At 31.1% G+C, this 21,909-nt stretch overlaps 1 protein-coding gene across 2 annotated transcripts; it reads left to right on the top strand.

Annotated features, from left to right (window-relative positions):
* Positions 1-7,024: 7,024 nt before the first annotated feature.
* Positions 7,025-20,562, top strand: LOC148283934 (putative maleylacetoacetate isomerase 2). Of its 2 annotated transcripts, none has more exons than XM_088242979.1 (5): positions 7,025-7,204; positions 8,729-8,906; positions 11,609-11,727; positions 15,419-15,630; positions 17,712-20,562. In XM_088242979.1, the coding sequence occupies exons 1-5, from the start codon at positions 7,187-7,189 to the stop codon at positions 17,836-17,838; spliced, it is 654 nt and encodes a 217-aa protein (XP_088099105.1). In that variant the 5' UTR covers positions 7,025-7,186; the 3' UTR covers positions 17,839-20,562. The 2 variants fall into 2 exon arrangements, with proteins under 2 accessions (XP_088099105.1, XP_088099104.1); XM_088242978.1 differs by lacking the exon at positions 7,025-7,204 and adding an exon at positions 7,395-7,494.
* Positions 20,563-21,909: the final 1,347 nt, after the last annotated feature.

Raw genomic sequence — 21,909 nt, 5'->3', positions numbered from 1 at the left:
TAATAGGGTGATTACAATACAATAGTTTGGTCATGTCTACAGAATGAATAATGATCGTACCCCTAGTAAAATTCTTAATGCCACTTCGGCAGCCAGACCAAAAGTGACTTGATAATGTAAAAAGTGGCATGAGAGCAATTGGTCTGACGAACTGAAGAAGAGCCGTAAGGCAGGGAGGAATGGAGACATATTCTGAATGAGGCCAGGGCCCACAACGGGCTCTAGTACCACTGATGATAATAATGATAACTCGTTGCTGTCAGCTCATCTTATAATCGTAAATACAAACTATGCGATCAACAATATTAAGAAATTTGTAGTGTTTAGCAATGAATAAAGATATCTGAGAAGCATAACGATTAACCCAGATTTCAATTCAAACAATACGCGACTTCCATCATTGCAAATTGGAACACAAGTTGGATCAACAAGTTGCATCCTACCTAAATATTATACATGTTGCAGGTGAAATCAGCTCTTCAAAATATAACTGAAAATCTCAGAAACTTGGTTTTTAACGAATATAACTTACAGAACTCATATTTTATCGTGTCGGAGAGTCTCAAGCTCGATTACCTGCAGGCATATTCTGTCACAATTTCGTTTCGTAAGTTCGTTCGTTCGTCATATATCCATCTCATTCTAACGCAATCAAAACCATATTTCGCTCTCGTTCCCTCTCAAACGAAACTAATTAGTTGCAGCATAAGGCCACCAAAGCATATGAATATTAAGTTTATGAATAATAACGAATATTAAAAAAATATATTACAGAAATCCACCAAGGGCCAATTCCACCACTAAAAGTAAAGTTTTATAGCTTTTTAAATATGAAACACCTCCAACAAGTTGTTTAATTTAAGTATTTTTTTACTATTTGAAAGTTAAAGAATTTGACTCTACTGCTTTTATTGCCCCTTTCACTGAGTTTAGCGAATTGCATTGAAGGCTTATGTCAGATATTGCTATTTTTCCTTGTGACCACATTGCAATTACAGGAATGGAAGCAAAAACAGCGTTCATTTACTTGTAATAAATTAACTTTAAAAAATCTATTTTAAGATTTTAATTTTCATTAATTTGAAAAATTACTTAAATCCGACGCCCTGCATAAAATTCACCATAAGATTATTTTCATAATCAAAGAAATATTACAGAGAATTTTTGAAATCTTTGAAAACAATATTTAACGTCCACCCTGCCAGGATTCGAACCTAAAACCCGGAGCATGGTAGATGAACGCGCCAACTACAGGGTGGACTTATCTCCATTCGATTTCATTTTGCAGGAAATTTAACCAAAATTATCCAATTGGACAAGCCCGTCTAAGGGTTCTGGCTCCTGAACGAAGAGACATGATGCCGAAAAATCTAATCATTTTCTAAGGATGATATGTAATAGTTTATTTAGTGCATGTTCTTATTAAAATGCATGTCGTGTTGATTTATATGTTTGTGCAACAACTATGGTAAAGGTGTCTAGTAGGTTTTCCATTTTGGTTTAATTAGTGTCCCGACGGAGAGACGGGTACGTCTTGAAACCGGTAGACATTGAAAAGTCGGTAAGTGGCTATACAAATATTTAATAACATTTCGTAAAGTTTTTGACCACAAAGTTAATGCTTTAAATATTAATAAGAGTTTATTTAGATATTAGGAGGAAACGCGGCCTGACTTTTTTTCATAACAAATCGAATCCCCGTATTTTCTCCCTGGATTATGGCACTAGTGCAGTGATTTTTTTACACACTATAGATATTTTTTTTAAATAAAATAAATATTAGCGTTCTTATAATTTACCCAAATATTTCAATTTTGGTGGCCATTTTCAACGAGTTGTAAATAACTCACTATTAAAAAATGGAAATCAAGTTGGGGTAGAGTGGGGTTTGAACCTCGGACCTCTGGACCGTGAGTCCGCAACACTAGCCACGAGACCACAACCCGATTCAAATTTTTATCATTGGCGTGTCTTTGACGTTTCGTTTTTTTTATCAATTATTTGTTATAGGAGCTAGGACCATCCGAAAACCCATAAAAGCGCCCAGTTTTATCTGTTGTCTATGGACGTACTGCATACATATACGAAATACAAATTTTGAAAAACAGGATAAACACCGACACAAAAAAATTCATTCTAAGATTCGTTCTAAAAAAACAAAATCGGTTCAGTTTTGGGGTATGGAAAACGGGACAACGAAACCTCGATTTTAGTTAGGCATAATCAGTTGGGCGTACATTTGTTTTTTTCAAACAATCTTTTTCGCACAATATCGGAAAGGCGTCTTTGAGGGAGTGAAAGAAAAACTAAGTTCAAATACCTATTAATCAAATGTCTCTGTCACCGCATTTCCTCGTAAGGACATTAATCACCGAAATAGATCATTTCAGTCTATTTTATTAATTAACTTTACGCATTGGCTACCTATACGACTAATTTCCTCATCATAAACCCTTTATTTCTAAGTTCTGAAGTAATGTTTAATAATTTGCCTCGCGCTAGTTTGATACCAAGTCAAATACCTCAAGGGCTCATCTCTAACTTACCAGAATACTACATAAAACAAATACAGGCGTCCTACGCTCTCGTAACAAGTAACAAGATCGCTCATACATTTATCCTCCTATCGATGTTTATTCATATTGAACCCACAAATTAATTACAGAATTAATATGCCGTTTACACGGGGCGGAGCAATGGAATACTTCACTACCTATAATAATAACGTTGTTCTTGATGGAAAAGCGTGTTTATCAAGATTATTTCAGCCAAAGAAGCATTCGCGATAAATTAACAACACATCGTATATTACATTTTGGAAAAGTTTTTTAACTGTAAACGTGTAATTATTATTTTTTTAAATTTTGTTTCCCAAACTGGATATTAAACATTTTTTTATAAAAGAATAATTGACACATTTCTGGTCACGCAGCTACAAGATGAGATCTTAGCAGAATGGATTTTACATCTACAAGGCCTAAAACGCATAAGACTTTTGTTCGAAGAAATTTTTCTTTCGTGGCCCCAAGAATCATGTTATATCCTGGATGAAAATATTACAGTAAGTTCTCCAAAACAAAATCCATGTTCAGGAGAAATATTGCAGGAGACTGCTGCGAGACATTGTTTATTAATAATTGTAATACACAAATGTATTCATTAATAATTAATTAATTTATTAATTCTGGTGTTGATATAAAATTGATATTTATATTACAATTTTTATCTTTGTATTTTAAAAAAAATACATTTTATGCATGATTCCACTTTTCGTTATGTTGTATCCGAACTCAAGACAGGGCTTATAGTCTCATGGAGTTAGGGATACGTTACTTTTTTATGTAATATAAAAATGTAATTTTGAAATTAAAATATATCTTATTCAAATATGAAATTATAATACTCTTCCCAATAAACTAAAAACTATTAAATCACTAAATAAATTCAAAGTAATTTGTAGTACTGTATTATTATCTTCTGTTTTTCTCTTTATTTCGTTTTTTTTATATTTATTTTACTCTCATGTATATTTAAATTACATAACTTTAAATCAATAAATAACTCTAACAGTGTAACTCTCCGAGCACGAGATCTAGTTTCTTTTTTGGATAGTTACAGATTTAAGATTAACTAAATATATAAAAGCAGTAATAGAAAAAAAAACATTTATTATTTAATGTAACTGTTTTCATTGATAAAATATACATTTATAAATATTTACAGTAAGATGCTAATGCATGCTAATACATACTAGAATTTAATATTACAACGAAAATTGATAATTATTTATGTTTTAATTCAATTCATTCGATTAAGTTGTTTGAAAAATAAATATTTTTTTAGAAAATCTGAAACAGTAGCGACAATAAAAGATCGCTACGAAAGTTATACAAGTTTAATATGCCCGTAGTTTTTTTTCAATTAAAACTTAATTTATGGCGACATGCATCTGTTACAATTTTCAGCAAAATTTAGAAATAAATTGAATAATTTCCTTTAAAAACACAATGGTGATGTCGATCGGGTATGTACTAGTATCTACATTATTTATCCGTACTTAAAATGAGTATTTATTGTACTTTAAAATTACAGAAAGCTGTTTTTGATAATAGGTAAGTAGATGCCTAAAATACCCCGTCCGCGAAAAAAAAACATAAAAATCGATCTTTATTTGATCATCTTTCTGCTATGTCATGGCAAAAATATGAAATAATTTAAAATTTAACATACGAGGTATTACGTTTAAAACGATGTAATTTCTACACGTGAGGCAGGTAAGAACACAGGCAGATACTACGAAACATAACATTAAATCGTAATGAGGTATGTAAACTTTATATTTTTTAATTAAATTACGTAATGAGAGTCCCTTCACTATATTTAACGATCACAATAATCGTTAGATTCTAATTATTTGAGTTGGTTTCTCTGCCGACATTAAAATTAATAAGGCAGAGATCGCTGGGGTTTTACTCAGAAAAGTTGTTATGCCATACGCACCTACATAATGTAGGTACAAAAGGAATATTATGAGGAAATTTCTTACTTAAATTTTTAGTACTTTGTGATAAGGGGGCTGTTAAAATACTAATACTAATTGAGCTTTTTTGTTTTCAGATAAAACATATATATAAAGAGTAACTCAATATTCTGCCATTTCTTTTTGTATTTATTTAAACCACTTAAATAAATGCCTAATTTGTACCTAATAGTCATAGCCACTAATTAGGTAGGTAGGGATTACTTTGGAAGAAAAAATCTTAAAACCCTTCATTTAGCAACCATTTGAGCATTTTTTCCATTATGCACGTCTCCTTCGTCACACCGATAGTGTTTAATATTAGAAGAGCGAATTAGGCCTCTCAATGACAAAATCTTTTTTCACGAGAGGGGTTTAGGGCTGGATTTTTCGTGGCGAGATGGATTTGAGTTGGAAACTCCTTGATAATTTTTCAATTATTTGAGTCAGTTAATCAAATGTTTATTATTGTTTGTACTTTTTACATGCGTTGACGTAAAATGTATTATTTTTTAATGATGCTTATGTTTACAATGTATATTATTATTGTTGTGCTACGAGTATATTGTTTAAGTATATTATTCGTCCCAACTTAATACAAGACTTTAGTTCCATGGAGCTGGAATTTGTGCCCAAATAAATGTAAATAAAATTATTATGTGAATAAATAAATAAAAGGCTTAAGCCGATTAACGATGAAATAACCCCATGCATTAATAAATAATAGCTACGTACCAACAACTGCATATAGTAACAACTATAATGTCATCAAATCAAAGGAATAACACACTTTGCTTTACACTACTTTAAAGGTTTTGAGCTAAATTTGAAAGGCTTGTCAGCAGCTGGGAAAGCGAGGATATGGAAGGAAGTTCTGAAAAATTCACCACAATACCCTGGCCAATTGAGAAAAAAGAGCGAAAAAGCATTAAATAAGTCAGATATATATTACGACGAAAATGGAGAGGATTTCTGAGAAGGGAATCTGTGAGGTACCGGGTTCGATTCCTGGCAAAATCGACATGCAATATTGGTTTAAAGGTGGTTTTTCATTGCAATATTTCACTTTCCCCGGGCTTGCATACTAAGCGTAAGACGAATGAGAAATGAAAATGAAAAAATTATCTAGATTCACTGCATTTTTTTAATGGATTTATGGATTTTAATATGAAATATATCAATTTCGGTGACATTTTCTTTTAGTTAACCATTTTGAAAAATGGGAAACAAGTTGTTATAAAAAGGGGTTCAAATGTGACCTCCGGAACCAGAATCCACGCCCTTATGATGATCAGCAAATCTAGTGTTACAATTTTAAAAAATAAAAATATACATACACATATTTAGGATCTGGTACTATTCATCGTTTAGTATTTGCCTCTGGGTACATTAAAACACTGACCAAACACAATGAATCTGTTCTCATCATTAGTACCACTTGACATTTTGACCTCAGCCAACAATCCTGGCCGCTATAATTAATAATAGAGAATAACAGTACCTACATAATAGCTCAGTGTATTATTATAATAATTCAAAATAATATGTTGTTTGTTTTACTAGACTACAGCCTTAAGAACGAAGTACACCTGGTTATGTTTATGTTTATTGTATGAATAAAATACATGTGACTACAATTTGTCAAATCTTATTTCTAACACGCACTTTTCTATAAAATCGGTGGGTACCTACTTTTAACACGTTCATTCGCGGCACAAAGCATAAGTAAGTCGCATAGGGTCTCTTCACACAATGTTCGTCACTCGAGATCCGTCAAATTTTACTACGAGAGTTTTGAATTATGCTAGATCGAATATATCGCTTAAACTCGAATCGATAAAACTGCACATCTACAGATAAAAGGTACTGTTTACTACATATAAAAAACAATGTCTTATTTTTATGTACTTGTGACGGACTCGCACATTTCTGTGTAAAAACTTACAGTCATCAACCACATGTTTTATTTTGCTGAATAGCATTCACCTTTCTGCCTATGTTTGAACATCCTTATTTCTTCTATTTGTTGATTTTTATGGATCAAAGAGCTATCAACATTTCTTTTTTGAGGTATGACTATTTTATCGGATCTGAAACTCATAACCTATTAAAAAAAAACGAATACGATTTATTTTCTTTGGAAGATTGGGAGTAGGTAGGTGCGTAGAAAGCAATCCAAGGGAGAAAGAAAATGATTTACTTACTTTTAAAAAATACATTAATTTAAATACGTTGCAAAAAAAACTCAAGTTTTGTCACCAAAACAAGCCAGAGAAGTATCATAAACCGGTTTCTTAAATTAAAATAAACACGGCGTGTATAATGTGTACCCTAGGCAATGAGAGTATTTTTTTGAAAATTCCGTGAATTTTATTAGAGAGTACCTAACAAATTAATTATACTACGCAGGTACTTCCGTAAACATTACATGACCGTAAATTTTTACACTTAATAGCTTACAAAATCAAGGGTGGCAGTTATTCAAACGCACGCATGCGCGGGAAAATTTGGGGCTGTTAACAATATTGGGGTAAAGTTTCGCACGAATTTGGCGTCTAATAACCGACAGCTGTGGCTTTACGCAGTGCTACTCGTTGTGCGATCTCTGTATTTAAACAAGTCGCTGTAAAATACTTCAAGATTAATTTCTCCAAGTACAACGGTGGTATGTCGGCATTAGCGAAGGTAAAATTACACTACTCACCTGTCATCGTTATTTTCCTTTGTTAGGGGTTAGATTCCGGTACTCCGATGAGATTCTCAGTGGATTCCAGCTCGAAATTCGCTATTTCAAAAAGCAAAATGTGTTCTTTGGTATTAGCATAGGAATCTTGTCGATAGCCTTGATTATACTATGTATCTTCACTGTCGGTAACCTGTTCTCAGTTATTATATAAATCTGGTGCTAAATAGTCGTGTTTTAGACAAAAATATAAATTAAAATGTCCCAACTATCATTTGCTTCAAAAGAAAAGGTAAAATAATTCATTTTTTCTCCTATTCATTTCATTTATGACAACATTGCTGATAGAAATTTTAGTATAAAAAAATCCAGTTTTACTCGAATTTAAACAGTAAATTTGTCTTCATCATCCATATCCATACTTATACATAAGTTAAGTAAGCCGTGAGCTAAACATTGCATTTTTTAAATGTAAATTAATGTATTTGCTCACCTACAAAATGGAATGATGTTTTTGTGCTGTTTCAATCGTATAAAAATTGTTACTTTTTCACAAATAAACAATCTCATTAAATTATCTTATTGATTTAAATATTATATCAAGCTGCCTCGCCAGGGAAGTTATTGCTTTATTCAGAGATTCTAAGGTTTAATTCTTTGGCCAATAGATGGTGATGAAAGGTATATTTGAATATCCTAAAACAACTAACAGGATGCCAACTCTCATCAAAAAATATTCTTATATTTAGTTTTAAGCAAGTAACGTAAAGCTAATATGGTTAAATTTATTTCAATGGAAGTTAATTGTTAACGGATTTTTACATATCCAAAACAAATCTATGCTGTCTTTAAGGTTATTAAGACTGCACATTAAACCAGCTCTTGAGGTAGCTTATTTAATCCATCAACAACGTGGTTCTCTTTAGCCTGAGATGGTGGCGTCGAAGTCGAGTATCCTATTTCAGTTTGAAAATTAAAATTCGGGCTACTACGGACTACTACTGTTGATTACTTAATACATCTTTATTGAGTCACCCAATTCTCACCGCTCCTGCTGCGTTGTAAGGCCGACAGTCTATAAAGACGGCATTGTTAAGTACATAAATAGTCATTAAACTACTACAAATAAAGCGCTCGCCCCTTTCCTGAAACTATTCACAAAGACTTGTCCTATTTCAGTTTCACATATTCAATATCAATTTTTTAGAAATAATGAAGCGAAAATATAATATTTCTTTACAATCAAACTGCAAAAATAACAAATCATAGGAAATTTAAAAGCTTTCATTGTACCCCTCACTCCAGTTTTGTCAATTTATCATCAGTCATATACACATGTCATGGTCAGGAAAGAATACAGTGTTAGTTCTAAATTGGAACTGCATTCATACCTCCCAGATTTCGCTTCAAAAGGAAGAAGAATGTAGTAACACAAACAAAATAAACAATGACACAAAACCCCTATAATAATTGGACTAGTGATTCCCTTCTGAAGTGTTGACTAAAATTTAATTTTCTTTTTGCAGCCGGTACTTTATTCGTACTGGCGAAGTTCATGCTCGTGGCGGGTCCGGATCTGCCTAAACCTGAAAGAGATCCCGTATGACATTAAAGCCGTTAGTCTCATCAAAGGAGGTGGTGAGCAGCATTGTAACGAGTATCGAGATGTCAACCCCATGGAACAGGTTCCTGCTCTGCTTATCGGTAATGACAAATCTCATTTTATTAGTCAGCGTGCTTTATCACCATTCTACATCACCATACAACTACCTGCACCCAATGACGCTTTATTGGTCAATCGAAAGCATCTTGATCGTCTGTTACATGAAGGTAAGGTTACTCAGTTTTAGGATTCAGGTGTCGTTTCAAAGACAGTTCCCCCTGACATTGACGACTACTTGGGAGAAAACTTTCCTGTCCGGAGCATTGCGAAACAGCTCCTCCTCTTATCAATCTTAAGCTTCTGGTGTTTTTTTATAATTCGTATCTTTCGATAAAAAGAAGTTAGCACAAGAGTCGCAGAGTACGTGTTTGTATGTAGTGGAAACAAGAGTGAAATACATTTTTTTTCCACTTTTCCACAGAGGGTGGAATATAAGAAGTATAAGTCGCTGCACAACTCTGCTCCAGAATGTTAAAAAGAACTATGCATTCCAGATGAACTAGCTAACAGATGTCTTACATTTAGAACAGCAACATCTACGGCAATTGGAAAAGTCATTACGCCTTTACACAACCAGAGCACTAAATTCGACAAATGTGAGTTTGCGATCGCAGGCTATTTTAATTTATTTCAATTTATTTATTTTATAAACGTTTATGTACATTACAAAAAAGTTCAATGTATACATAAAACGAAAAAATTTATACTAAAATTTAAATATACAAAAATGGTCAAATAAAAATACCCAGCAATTATAGAGAAAGAATGATATCCTCTCTGAACTTTTTTTCACTAATATGAAAGATGTCAATATCCGAAGAGATACGGTTGAGTAAAGACATTGCTGTTCCTACTGGCATTACCATCGGCAGGTTGGTTCTGCAAGCAGGAAGATAAAACAGCTTAAGCTGTCTATGTCTAAGGTAGTCATTAAGAACATAAAGAAAAATACTCTCCGTTACACCTATGTTGATCGTAATACCACGGATCAATCGTAAAAAATACATAAGCATGTATGCATTTCTTCTTTTCTCCAAACTATTGTAGCCAAGCATTCCCAGTATGAAGTCAGACGGGTACAACCACGGATAATATACGCACTCCCTTAAGTAAAGATACCTCAGAAATTTCTTCTGAACCATCTCCGGCATAAAAGAGTACTTCAATTCGTGGGGTGCCCAGATCAGAGATCCACACTCAAGTCTGCTTCGCACCAATGAGTTATAAAGAAGCCTTAGAACACGAGTATTCAAGAACGCCTTAGCTGTTCGGAGAACAAATCCCAACATTTTGCGCGCATTGTCACAGACAGTGCCTATGTGAGTATGAAATTTCAGTCTAGCATCAAACATAACTCCCAGATCTTTGATAGTGGCAGTTCGCTTAAGTGAACACCCTCCCATACAGTACCGTATAAAAATAGTTTTTAATGCCCTCGTATATGACAGAACATAACATTTAGAAACATAACATTTTAGTTGGTTCTGTGTTCCCCAATCAAATATATTATTTACATCAGACTGGAGAAGGCGGCGTTGAATGCTCTTCCAACAGAAGTGCAAGACTGTGACAGTGATGTTTTGGAATAAACTTAAAACCCATCTATTCTCTTGATTATTTGAATAAATCAGTAGCATGTGATGACAAAATAAATTGTTTTACCGAAAAGTTTCCATAAATTAAACATTTTAAGTCAATTTGAAATCAATATTCATATAACCACTTAGTAAAGCACTCTTGAGGTATTATATTAGGAAAATGGGACTACATAAATTATCCATAATAACAATGGGATACAAACTTATAAAACAAAGGCATGGCATGCTAATCGTTGAAATGTTAGACAAATTCTACAAATTATGGAATGTTTTTGGGAAAGAAAAATAAATAAATGATTTTGTTAGAGGATATTATGCGAAATGTCGACCTCGTGGTATAATGGTCAGCGCGTTTGCCTACCATACAAGAGGTCTCGGGTTCGATTCCCGACATGATTGATATGAAATCTTTATTTAAATTCGGGTTATTTTCACACTGGAATATTTCATAGTCCCTGAAGTGTAAGACTTACCACCTTGCCATCTGTAACAAAAATAATGAAGATACGCTGCGATTTGGGTATCAATTCAGTGTCCTGTGCATCATTAGGTGCGGAAAGGGAATGATGATGCGAAATCAAAAGTGGAATGGTATCTATCCATTTTAGGCAGTCTGTTAAATTGGCGGTGAAACATAAAACATATATTCTACATGCAAATACTCATGTTACAGTGTACCAAGCACAAAATAATATTTCTGCATAATCTCACATTATCTCGATTGTGGCACCTAAATGGCTATGGGATCAGGCTTGTGTGCTGAATCTCATCTCAAACCCCACTCTACCCCAACTTGATTTCCATTTTCTAAAAGTGAGTTATTTACAACTCGTTGAAAATGGCCACTAAAATGAAAATATTAGGGTAAATTATAAGAATGCTAATATTTCTTTTTTTATTAAAAAAATATAAAATAAAATTGGTAAAATATGTATACAAATATTATATTAGGGAATTTCTAAAAAGGTTAGCATGTTCTGAAAAATCCTATGTCACTTTGAAGTTGCATTTTCATAATTCATGCTGCATTTTCATTATTTTTATTTTCTGGAATGAAAAATGTTATTTTTTTAACTATGTACTTAATTGCAATTCTGTCTTTTGATTATTCAATTCATTAAATCTAAATCCTTTTCTCATTGCAGATGGGCACACATTAGTGGAATCCTTGTCTATTATGCATTATTTAGAGGAGACCCGACCGCAGAGGCCGCTGATGCCCCAAGATTGTCATAAACGAGCTAAAGTCAGAGAAATTTGTGAGGTAAGTATTAAAAACAAGATTTTTTACGAACAAATGCTCCACATTGTAAACATGCAAATCCACATCTTATTGCAATTTTTATTGTTTCTTATAAATTTAAATGTTGATAAGAACTGTTAAAACATTCTTAAAAGTAAATGAAATGAAATTATTAACATATAAACAAAGAAAATTTTACAATACAATGATATTTGTTCATAAAATTATAATCTCTAATAAAAAAACAGAATTTTGGAAAAAAATTGATCGGAACCAGTATGAACACGATCACAATACTAGAGAAAAGAACAAAATTAGACTTGCATTTAGGAAAAAGGCAAAGTCACAAAATTCAATTTTATTTAAAGCAATTAAAAAGTATTACGAAATGGAAAAAAATATTTATGAAGAAAAAAACATATCAAAATTTAAAATAATGGTCAAGACATATGTGATAAACAATTTATAAATTAAATATATTTGCAATGTTATTATTAGAACACACATAACAATATGTATGATATGTGTGCCCTACTTTAAGATTTAAATAAATTTAAAAAAAGTAATGTTTCTGTAGGAAGGAAGTGTCTAGGGAACCACGGTTGAAAAGAATTGAATATTTTCTTTTAAATTTTCATATTTTATGTATTTCTATGATTCTAACACTAAAAAAGACAATCTAATTTTAAAGTCTGCGTGTGGTATTTCTTCTGTATCCATGCAGATGAAGAAAGTGATAAATAGAACCCGAACCTAGACGAGTGTTTTTGACTTGATGGCATGTTTGAATGAGGTATCATTCGATATTAGATCTGGCTGTTTTCAGCAAAATGCTTATTTTAGGTGGTCAGCCAATCTTTAAAAAATCACCAAAATTTCTTTAACACATAATCAAATTATTTTTAAAGCTATTATAACAAATGAATTAAGTGATTCTTTACAATTAAATAATTCTTTACAATTAAGTACCCTAATATAAATATAAAATAATACGTACCATACATAATGACACACATGCATCAGAATTTTACTAGGGCTGGCTGTTTTCTGCAAAATGAACATCTTAGGTTGCGTGGTCAACCAGAATTAAAATATCATTAAAACTGGTCAATTATTTATTATTTGTCAAAGTAAAAAACATTTCAACTGTTGCGTAGATTTGATTATGCACTATTTTCACAAAAGTGCTATTATTACACTTTCACTATTTTATGGCTGGCTGCTTTCTGCATAACTACGTTAAATTTATATTTATTTATGATTATTTTTTAAAACTTCACTAGTCTGTTTTTCAAACTTTTCTTAAATGTGTAATTAATCAACAAATTACAGCAGAGATTGATAACATTTTACAGAGGGAAAATATGGTAGTCTAAGAATTTACAGGGGTTGTGACCTGTCATTGGCTGCTTTAACCCCTTATCGGTCTTTGGTATGAGGTTTTTACCACTTACTAAAGAAAAAAATTCTAAACTATTGAATATTATGATATATAAATGCATATAAATATTTTAAATATAATTTCTAAATTCCCCAGAGTCTTGCCCTCAAAGGGTTAAGTGGCCACTTTGCACACTGTGTAACTTTCACCATTTTGCCTATGTTTGAACATCCATATTTCTTCCATTTTTCATCTGTTGATTTTAGTGAGGTTAAAGAGCTGAAACCTTTATTTTTGTGAAGAGATTTATCTGATTGAATTATTTCACATTGCAATTGGCAATTGCCTGAAAACATTACCAGTATTTTTCTACAAGCGTTTGGACAAACTCATAATATTAAAATGTAATTAATTATTGTTAATTTTACGTTTTCTTTGAATTAATAAATGAATAAGAATTTATAAACATTAAATATCCACTTGACACAAAAATATACTTCCAAACAAACAAACCATCACACCGTTTCTCCTAAGGGGTAAGCTGAGAGGATCGAACGCCATATCACTCTGTCTTATATCTCTATACATGTACGCTGATTGTTCTGGCTTTTTACATGTATATTATTTATTATTTTATTTTATTTGGGAAATCAACAGTTCTACATACATATTTTTAGTAAACAAACAGATATAGTGTATAAACTCAAAACTAATAACAGATTTCCACATAGTATACAAAGTTAGTAAAGAAAATATATTACATATCAAATAAATACATACAATTTATGCATATAAAAATGTTATTTTCATGTACTCGATAATCAAAGATTTTTTAAATATTTATTCTAAGAACATTAAGTTACTGTAAATTGGGCGGGATAAGGACAAGAATGCTTGAAGAGAGGATAAGGAGGGGAGGGGAGATGTACATATTTATTATTATAATGTCTACCAAGTTACATAATACATTTTTAGTGTAAATTTTAAATCTAACAGAGTGATGTTTGTGTAATCTATATTTTTAATTTTTGTATTGTACATTGAAAAAGTCCTACGAAAAAAAGCATTTTTAACATACGATGTTTTACTTATTGGTACATGAAACAAGTTGTACCGTCTACAAATCCTGGCTGGCACATGTATTGTTATTAAACTAAGCAGCTCTGTACAGTCAACCATTCCTGTCATAATTTTGTAAAGCATTAGTTGGTCCGCACACACTCTGCGGTATTGTAGAGAAATGATTCCATGGAAGGTGGAGGCAGTGAGAGTAGATACATAAGAAAGATATGTTCAATTATTTATTTATGCCGTGTCTTTCTCGGTCTTTCTCGTTTTCTGCATCTCTCAGCATTCGCATTGTAAATATTTTCAGTCGTTCTTTCGTCATCCATTTGAATACATTTGAATACCCAAACCAACGCAGGACTCCTTTATTTGGTCGGTACTCACTCCATATATCTGTTCCTTAAAGAATAAACCACGGGAGTGACGTTGAACGAAATGTTTAGGAGACAAGATTTTGTGATTGTGCGATTTCCAAAACATGATAACTTTTTAATCAAATGAGATAATTTCAATCTATAAATAACTTTCAATGTAAAATAATGATTAGTTTTTATAATAAAAGTACATATTAAAATAGCATATCTGGGACTACTGATGTTTTTTTTGCATTAAAGCCAAGTAAACTTTAGGTTTCTATTTCAACTTAAAAAGCTTTTTTACGAGGAAGTGGACTTCGGTGTTTTATTCACGCATAATTTAAACTTCAAAATGGCAAAATGTGGACTCCTGTGTTTTATCCTCTTAGGTACAACTATTATGTATTGATTTATTTTGATCATCATTATATGTGATTGATTTGTTCGAAATACATGTTTTTTATTACAGTTTGAATATTTATTATTATGCCAATAAGTTCTTAAATGTTCTTGTGATATTTAAATTCTAAGTGTCTTTTTGAAAAAAATAAAAAACTTTTGCGCTTGGTAACGGACATTAGAAAATTTTATAACAGTAAAAAACATCAAAATACTGTTCAATAATAAAAAAATAAAACATTATTTTCATATATAGATTTTTCTATCAATTATATTTGAAGACAAATAATGTTTATTTTGTTGGTTTATGTCTTGTATTTTTTTTTGTTCTATTGGAAGGAAATTGAAATATTTTACTTCAAACCAAACATAGTTTTTTTACAATATTATAAATTATTTTGATTCTGTTCAATACATTATTTCCAATTAAAATATCATCAGACTAGCGACATCTGTTAACATATCAATTAAACTCTTTACACAGTTTTTTGTTACTCTGTTACCACAGGTTATATCTTCCGGCATTCAGCCTCTGCAGAACCTAGTAGTCCTTATCTACGTAGGCGAAGAGAAGAAGAAGGAATGGGCCCAGCATTGGATCACTAGAGGGTTCCGTGCAGTTGAAAAATTGCTCTCAGCATCAGCGGGGAAGTACTGTGTCGGTGACGAGCTCACACTTGCTGACTGTTGTCTCATACCTCAAGTTTTCAACGCTAGAAGGTATTTCCATAACTCGGTATTTAAAAAATATATATTTGCGTTCTTATGATTTAAACAAATATTTCAATTTTAGGACCATTATAACGAATTCTAAATTACACACTGTTAGAGAATTGCAATCAAGTTAGGGTAGTTGTGCGAAACTCGAGCCTCTGATCCTTGAGTCCCCAACACTAGCCACGGAACTACAACCTGATAATTGATTATAATCAATTATTGATTAGAGTAATTATCGTCAACTAATGTTAGTAAGTATTAGCATGTAACCACATACCGGTTTTTTTAAGACGTACTCAAATATTGTTGGAAATAAAAACATTTTCTTATTAGTCTTAAAACTGTTTTAATGCGACACTTTTTGTCTTATAATGCCATTTAATAACCTCTTAATTTGTTGCATGTAAACATTTTTGAGAAGGGAATATGGAAATCTAGGCATTTACAGGGTTTATGACCTGTCATTGGCTTGTTTAAGTGGCCACTTTACACACTATTTAAAATTCACCATTCTGCCCATGTTTAAACATCCACAGTTCCTGAACTCTTCTATCTGTTGACTTTTGTGAAGTAAAGGAGTAAAGAAATTTAGATCAGAATAACTCACTAGAGAGGAAATCCAGCCTGTCTGCAAACATTTGGACATACTCGAAACATTGTTCATTTATTTTACACATTTACAGACTTAAGGGTGTCGTTTTTATTTTATTTATATATTAGAAAAATCACATAAGCCAAATTACAAACAAATATTCTACTTAAACACTAAGGATAAATCTAGCAAGCGAAGGAGTGCGGTATAGCGGAATACTTGAGAGGATCTATCTAGGGGAGATTCCTATATAGGCAATGCCTGTTCTAAGGAACCGATATGTTGCGGCAAAAACAATATAATCATTTAGGGTCATATTTGCAAAAGTGTACACAGATATTAGAAGTATGAATGTAATCTATAAGTATGTATATAATAAAATAAGTATGTTTATAATATAATAAATATGTTTATAAAATAATAAATATGTACAAAATAAAATATATAAGTATGTATATAACACCTATAGGTACAAATTAAGTTATAATTGTTAACAAGTTTTAAAGAGATATGATACGACGCGCTGTGCATATTCTTTTGCTCAAGGGTTCGATGCGCCACAAAGAACAAGGAAGTTTTATTTTGTATTGCAGTAGTATGTAGCGTGTCTATCTGTATCACATTGCCAAAACTTCTTTACTTTATAGTGTCACACCCAAAATTACCGATTTTCATTGACAAGTTGGAAAAATTTCACAAAACACAGAAATGTGTTCCTATTGTATTATAAAATACAGCACATATCATATTACGAATGTCTGTATATCGGCAAGTGTCCAACGGTGTGTTTATTAAACTTCTTAACCCTTTCATATTCCAGCCATTTTGCATGTGTGCAAAGAATAATGTCGAATACTTTTTTCTTATTCAATACTTTTTGTATTGTTGAATGAATTTAGATTAAGATGTTTACAAAATACTCCAAATATTATCAATGTTTGTAAAAAATATTTCACGTAAATTGCAATTCTTCTCAGGATATATTCATGAAATAGGAAATGGATTAGCATTGTTAAACTACCTTAATTTATTAGGAATATATCAGTGGGCTGGCAAAAGTGTATATCCGACATTTTCGAAACTGTAGAAGCTAAATAAGGTTTACATTAATGAAAACATTCATGGAAAGAACCAATGAACCTCGTTTTTTAATTTGAACATTTTGAAAGAAGCTCTAGAGAAATATATCCTATTGTCATGATGAAATACCATCAGATTTTAACATGTTTTCTGTAAAAATGTATGTTTTGATAAAAGTGACAGATTTACTCTTTTGATATCACACTTAGTATGTATGAAGTGTGAACTAAAAAAATATATGTATTTTTGTGTGGAGAAAATATTTCAGTTCATCTTGCCAGAAATCGAACTGAGGACCTCAAGGATGGTAGGCGAATACTTACCGCATTGAACTTTTAATGAACATTTCAAGTCAAACTTCAGTCGGTATTGGTGAGAAAACCTTTTTTTACAATTTTTTTGTGAATTTCAGATTCCACGTAGATCTGCGGCCCTTTCCGATAATTCTCCGCATAGACCGCGAGTTGGAGAACCACCCGGCATTCCGTGCAGCTCATCCTTCCAGCCAACCTGACTGTCCACCGGAAGCTACGAAGTAATCACTACCATCTCTAGACACCCGCCTGGCTTAACAAATGACAACTTTAGTATCGTTGAGTATCAATCGATTTAAAACTAAATTAACAATATTCAAAGGAATTATTCCATGGTTGATAGATATTTTAATAGAGATGTAGAGCCTTTTTGATAAAAAAAAAGGAATATGGCAGTCTAGGTATTTCCAGGCAGTGATCACTTTACATATTATTACAATACACCATTCTGCCAAAGAAGATTTTTTTTAAAGTAATTTGTTGGCATTCTTATTTTATAAATTTTTGGACCATTTTCTTGCAGTCGTAAATAAAACCATATTACTTCAATTATTCCTCTGTTGTTTTTTAAGAAGTAAAGAGCTGAAATCCTTCTTGGTGTGGGTTAGATTCTATTGAATTATTTCAACTATTATAAAATGTCTAAAAATAATTTGTAATTATTATGCTTCTATATTGTCACAATAAATCTACACGGGTTGCAGTGCGTCAGGAACTTATTTAGCACTGATTCCTATCATTAAAAAAATGCATACTTGTATATTCCCCGACTTCAATATTCCTTTCTTTAAAAGGCTCTCATCTCAAACGGTTAAATTACTCGCCATTCTTTTGATTACTGTATAGAAATTGTGCTCTATGAGATCATTTTTTTAATAATTTTCTGTAGGGGTTTCTTTTTACGATTGTTGCTATGGGCTCTATCGGTAAATTCTCTCCACATATTTTTTGTTTATAAAAGTTCAGAAGCTAAACTTTGAAAGACGCCTTTATTATTCCAGTACTATGCAACCAATACCTATTTTCACTTATTATTATACCCTTTGTGGGTAGTTCCGCACACAATAACCAAAATATCAATTTAATTGACTGGAACCTACTTACACATAAACACTAAATCTAAACAAATAATAGGTTTTTTTTACTTTTACATTATTATGCTGATGTATATGTTTTATACAATTCAGAAGTCCGCAATCACAGTAAATCGTCATTGCTGTTTTTGTTTTTCCGATCGATCCATTGATAGATATTTTAAAGTCTTTTTGATATAACTGTGGATACGGTTTGAGACATATTTTTTTGAAATTATGTCAATATTAAAAAATAACATAATATGCAATATATTTGGAACTTACAGCAGTGTCATGCTATGTTCCACCTTAAATCCTTTTTGAAAAAATAAATAAATATGTGCTTAAAATTTTATCATTCACAAAACATGTTTTAAAAAAGGACAGTTTTACACTTAGAATCCGAGATGCTATGTACATATGAAATTAAGAGTATTTCATTGAAGTATAACGCACCTTGTTGATTTTTGAATTTCAATTATACGAGTGGATTTGTTTACATTCGTTCCAATAGATGATTATTTATTTTTTAAATCTAACGACAAAAGTAAATGATGTTTTTATATTTTTCAATGAATTGATTGATGTATATTTCATTGTGAAAAGTTTTTAAATAAACATAATTTTAAATTCACAGCAGGTAACAGCTAGGTATTTTTGAAATTTTAATGTTGAATAGAATGATAATTGTTATAAAGTGAAATAATATTATGTACAATATTATAAATATGTGTATTTGACATATTATGCATAAGTCTATATTTGTAAACCATAAACTTGTATTATGGCATACAAGCACAAGTTAAAAATAATAATTATGACTATTTACTTTATATATATTATTTATTATAATTTATTTATAATTGCTCATTTGGTAGGCATGTTTCCTACAAGCTAAACTGCTTATTATTTTAGGAACCTTACTTTACACAATTTTTTGCATAAATAACATGTACATGAAAAAAGTTTCGCATTTCTCCCCACCTAAATATAATATCGGATTGTTTATAGCCTTTACAATTACATAATATTATAATCTAATATGTTGTAATGTTAATAAAATAAGGTATTTTACAGTATGATTGATAAAATATACTTCTTGCTGAACATTTATACTTCAACAATATATTAAAAAAACAAATCCAAACCATTCAGACATTAATTGAGTTTGTCATATTATTTATAATCAGCAATTTGTTTATCATTATGTTATTATTTGCATCGCATTTGATAAAAGCACGCTGATTTCAACCAAAAAGAATAATTCTAAGTAAATCCACCTTCATACTCACAGAATCAAGTTTCATAATTTATTCTTAATTCACAGTTTTATTTAAAAAACACACTCCATTATCAATCACATTTTAAATTCTATTTGTTTTTTTTTTCTATTTGAATTCTTATTTCCACTCTGAATGTATTTACATCTATGACAAAATAGGTTTTTTGGTTTGTAAGATACGATGTGAAGATAATTTAGCAATAATCACTTCAATCTAACTTTTTATAATTACTGTAAAAAGTTGGATTGATTTTGTCAAGTTTATTGATAAAGAATGTAGGTATTTGTTATAAAAAAAAATGGTGGTCTGTTGTCTCTCAAATATGAGAACATTTGTATTTTGAATTATACAGAGAACTAATTGCTGGGACTTGTGTTTCAAGTCTCATAAGTTTTGATTTAGTAGATGATGGGTGAATTTTCTCCTTGCGAGTAGTGATCAAGACAGGCATATTGTCCTTTGTCTCTAAATATTAAAATGTACAAATTGTTTATGGTGTCTATTGAAATATTTTCGTTTAACTCTTGACAATGTACTCTGAAATAATGTATAAGATTTTATGTAAATAAATAATACTATTCTAACGAATAATTTATTTTTATAGTTTGAATTAATACTGTCCATCTTGTTGTCTAGTAAATTGTTCTTTTTCCTACCATTTCATTGGTTTGATTCCCTGGAAGGATGACATGAAATTTTTTACCCGGATGTAATCTGCAGCGGAGAACTACATTACAGATTTTGGTGTAAGTATGAAAAATAAGAATGAGCACAACTGAGGACAAGATTTACAATTAGTGTCTCAATAAATTTATAATCATTGATTAAATTTTTTTAGTTACCTCAAAACTCGTTTGCCTAAAATTTGTTTGACAAAAAAACTAAAATCAATTTTTGGTATTCTTTTTTCTTCCTAGTAAAAAAATTGACAGCAATGATAATAATTTATCTGTCATTTACACGAAGTGTGTCAGAAAATTTTATTTTCACTATTTAAAGATAAAATTTGAATATTTTTTTTAAAAATTTAAATATTTTTCTATGTACCATATACCTATGTTGGTACATTTCCTGATTTTTACTTATTATTGTATTTTTTAGCTTTTCTTATGTTATCTTTTATTTTAACCAAATTTACATACTTATGTTTCACTGCTGCACTTAAATGTAATTTCTAAAATATGTAAAAGCCCATTGGGCGTGTAAATCAATAAATAAATAAATAAATAAATAAAAATATTTCAATCTGGACTAAGTAATACTTTTTATCAAATCAGACATACATTTATTTAAAACCCTTTGCCTTTGGTATACCGATGCAGTGGCTTACGCAACGTTTTTTTAAAAAAAGAAATAGCGTTCTTTTAATTTACCCAAATATTTCAATTTTGATGACCGTTTTCAACGAGTTGTAATTAACTCACTATTAGAAAATGGAAATAAAGTTGGGGTAGAGTAGGGTTCGAACCTCGGACCTCTGATCTATGAGTCCGCAGCACTGTCCGCGGGACCATAACCCGATTCATAGGTTTGATATACGGGAATTGTGATTATTATGATTTTTGAGACGTAAATATGAATACCTTTTGTGTTTTACAAACCAACAAATTTATCGGGCTTTCAAAATGTTATTTTATGTGTGAAAATAAGAATAGTTCATCATTTTGACAAGCTTATAAATTGTAAAAATGTTATCTAAAGGATATTTCTTATCAAGCTTATAAATTTTTCATTTACGAATTTTAAAATATGAACTTGTATCGATTCTATGTAGTAAATTTAAATTTAAAAACGCCGCTAACCATAGAAAAACAAATTGTTCCAAATATTCACAAATGCGAACAAACCTTATTCGGTTCCAAACATATATGAATGATTCCTATTGGCTGGAACATTTGTACAGCGTTCCTGTGTCCCTCTGTCGACAATTACCAGAACCA

Source organism: Micrasema longulum, unplaced genomic scaffold, assembly GCF_059751315.1.
Source record: "Micrasema longulum isolate JH-2025_06_02 unplaced genomic scaffold, ASM5975131v1 h1tg000178l, whole genome shotgun sequence".
NCBI classification, from domain to species: Eukaryota; Metazoa; Arthropoda; class Insecta; order Trichoptera; family Brachycentridae; genus Micrasema; species Micrasema longulum.
The sequence above is the reverse complement of the archived record's forward strand: the minus strand, read 5'-3'. Positions and strand labels throughout refer to the sequence as shown.

Bases quoted from the DNA above. Each gene is read 5' to 3' on its own strand.
- LOC148283934 (XM_088242978.1), top strand. From the start codon at position 7,462: ATGTCCCAACTATCATTTGCTTCAAAAGAAAAG. The intron at 7,495-8,728 runs GTAAAATAATTC...TTCTTTTTGCAG, and splicing joins CATTTGCTTCAAAAGAAAAG to CCGGTACTTTATTCGTACTG. The intron at 15,631-17,711 runs GTATTTCCATAA...TGTGAATTTCAG, and splicing joins CAAGTTTTCAACGCTAGAAG to ATTCCACGTAGATCTGCGGC.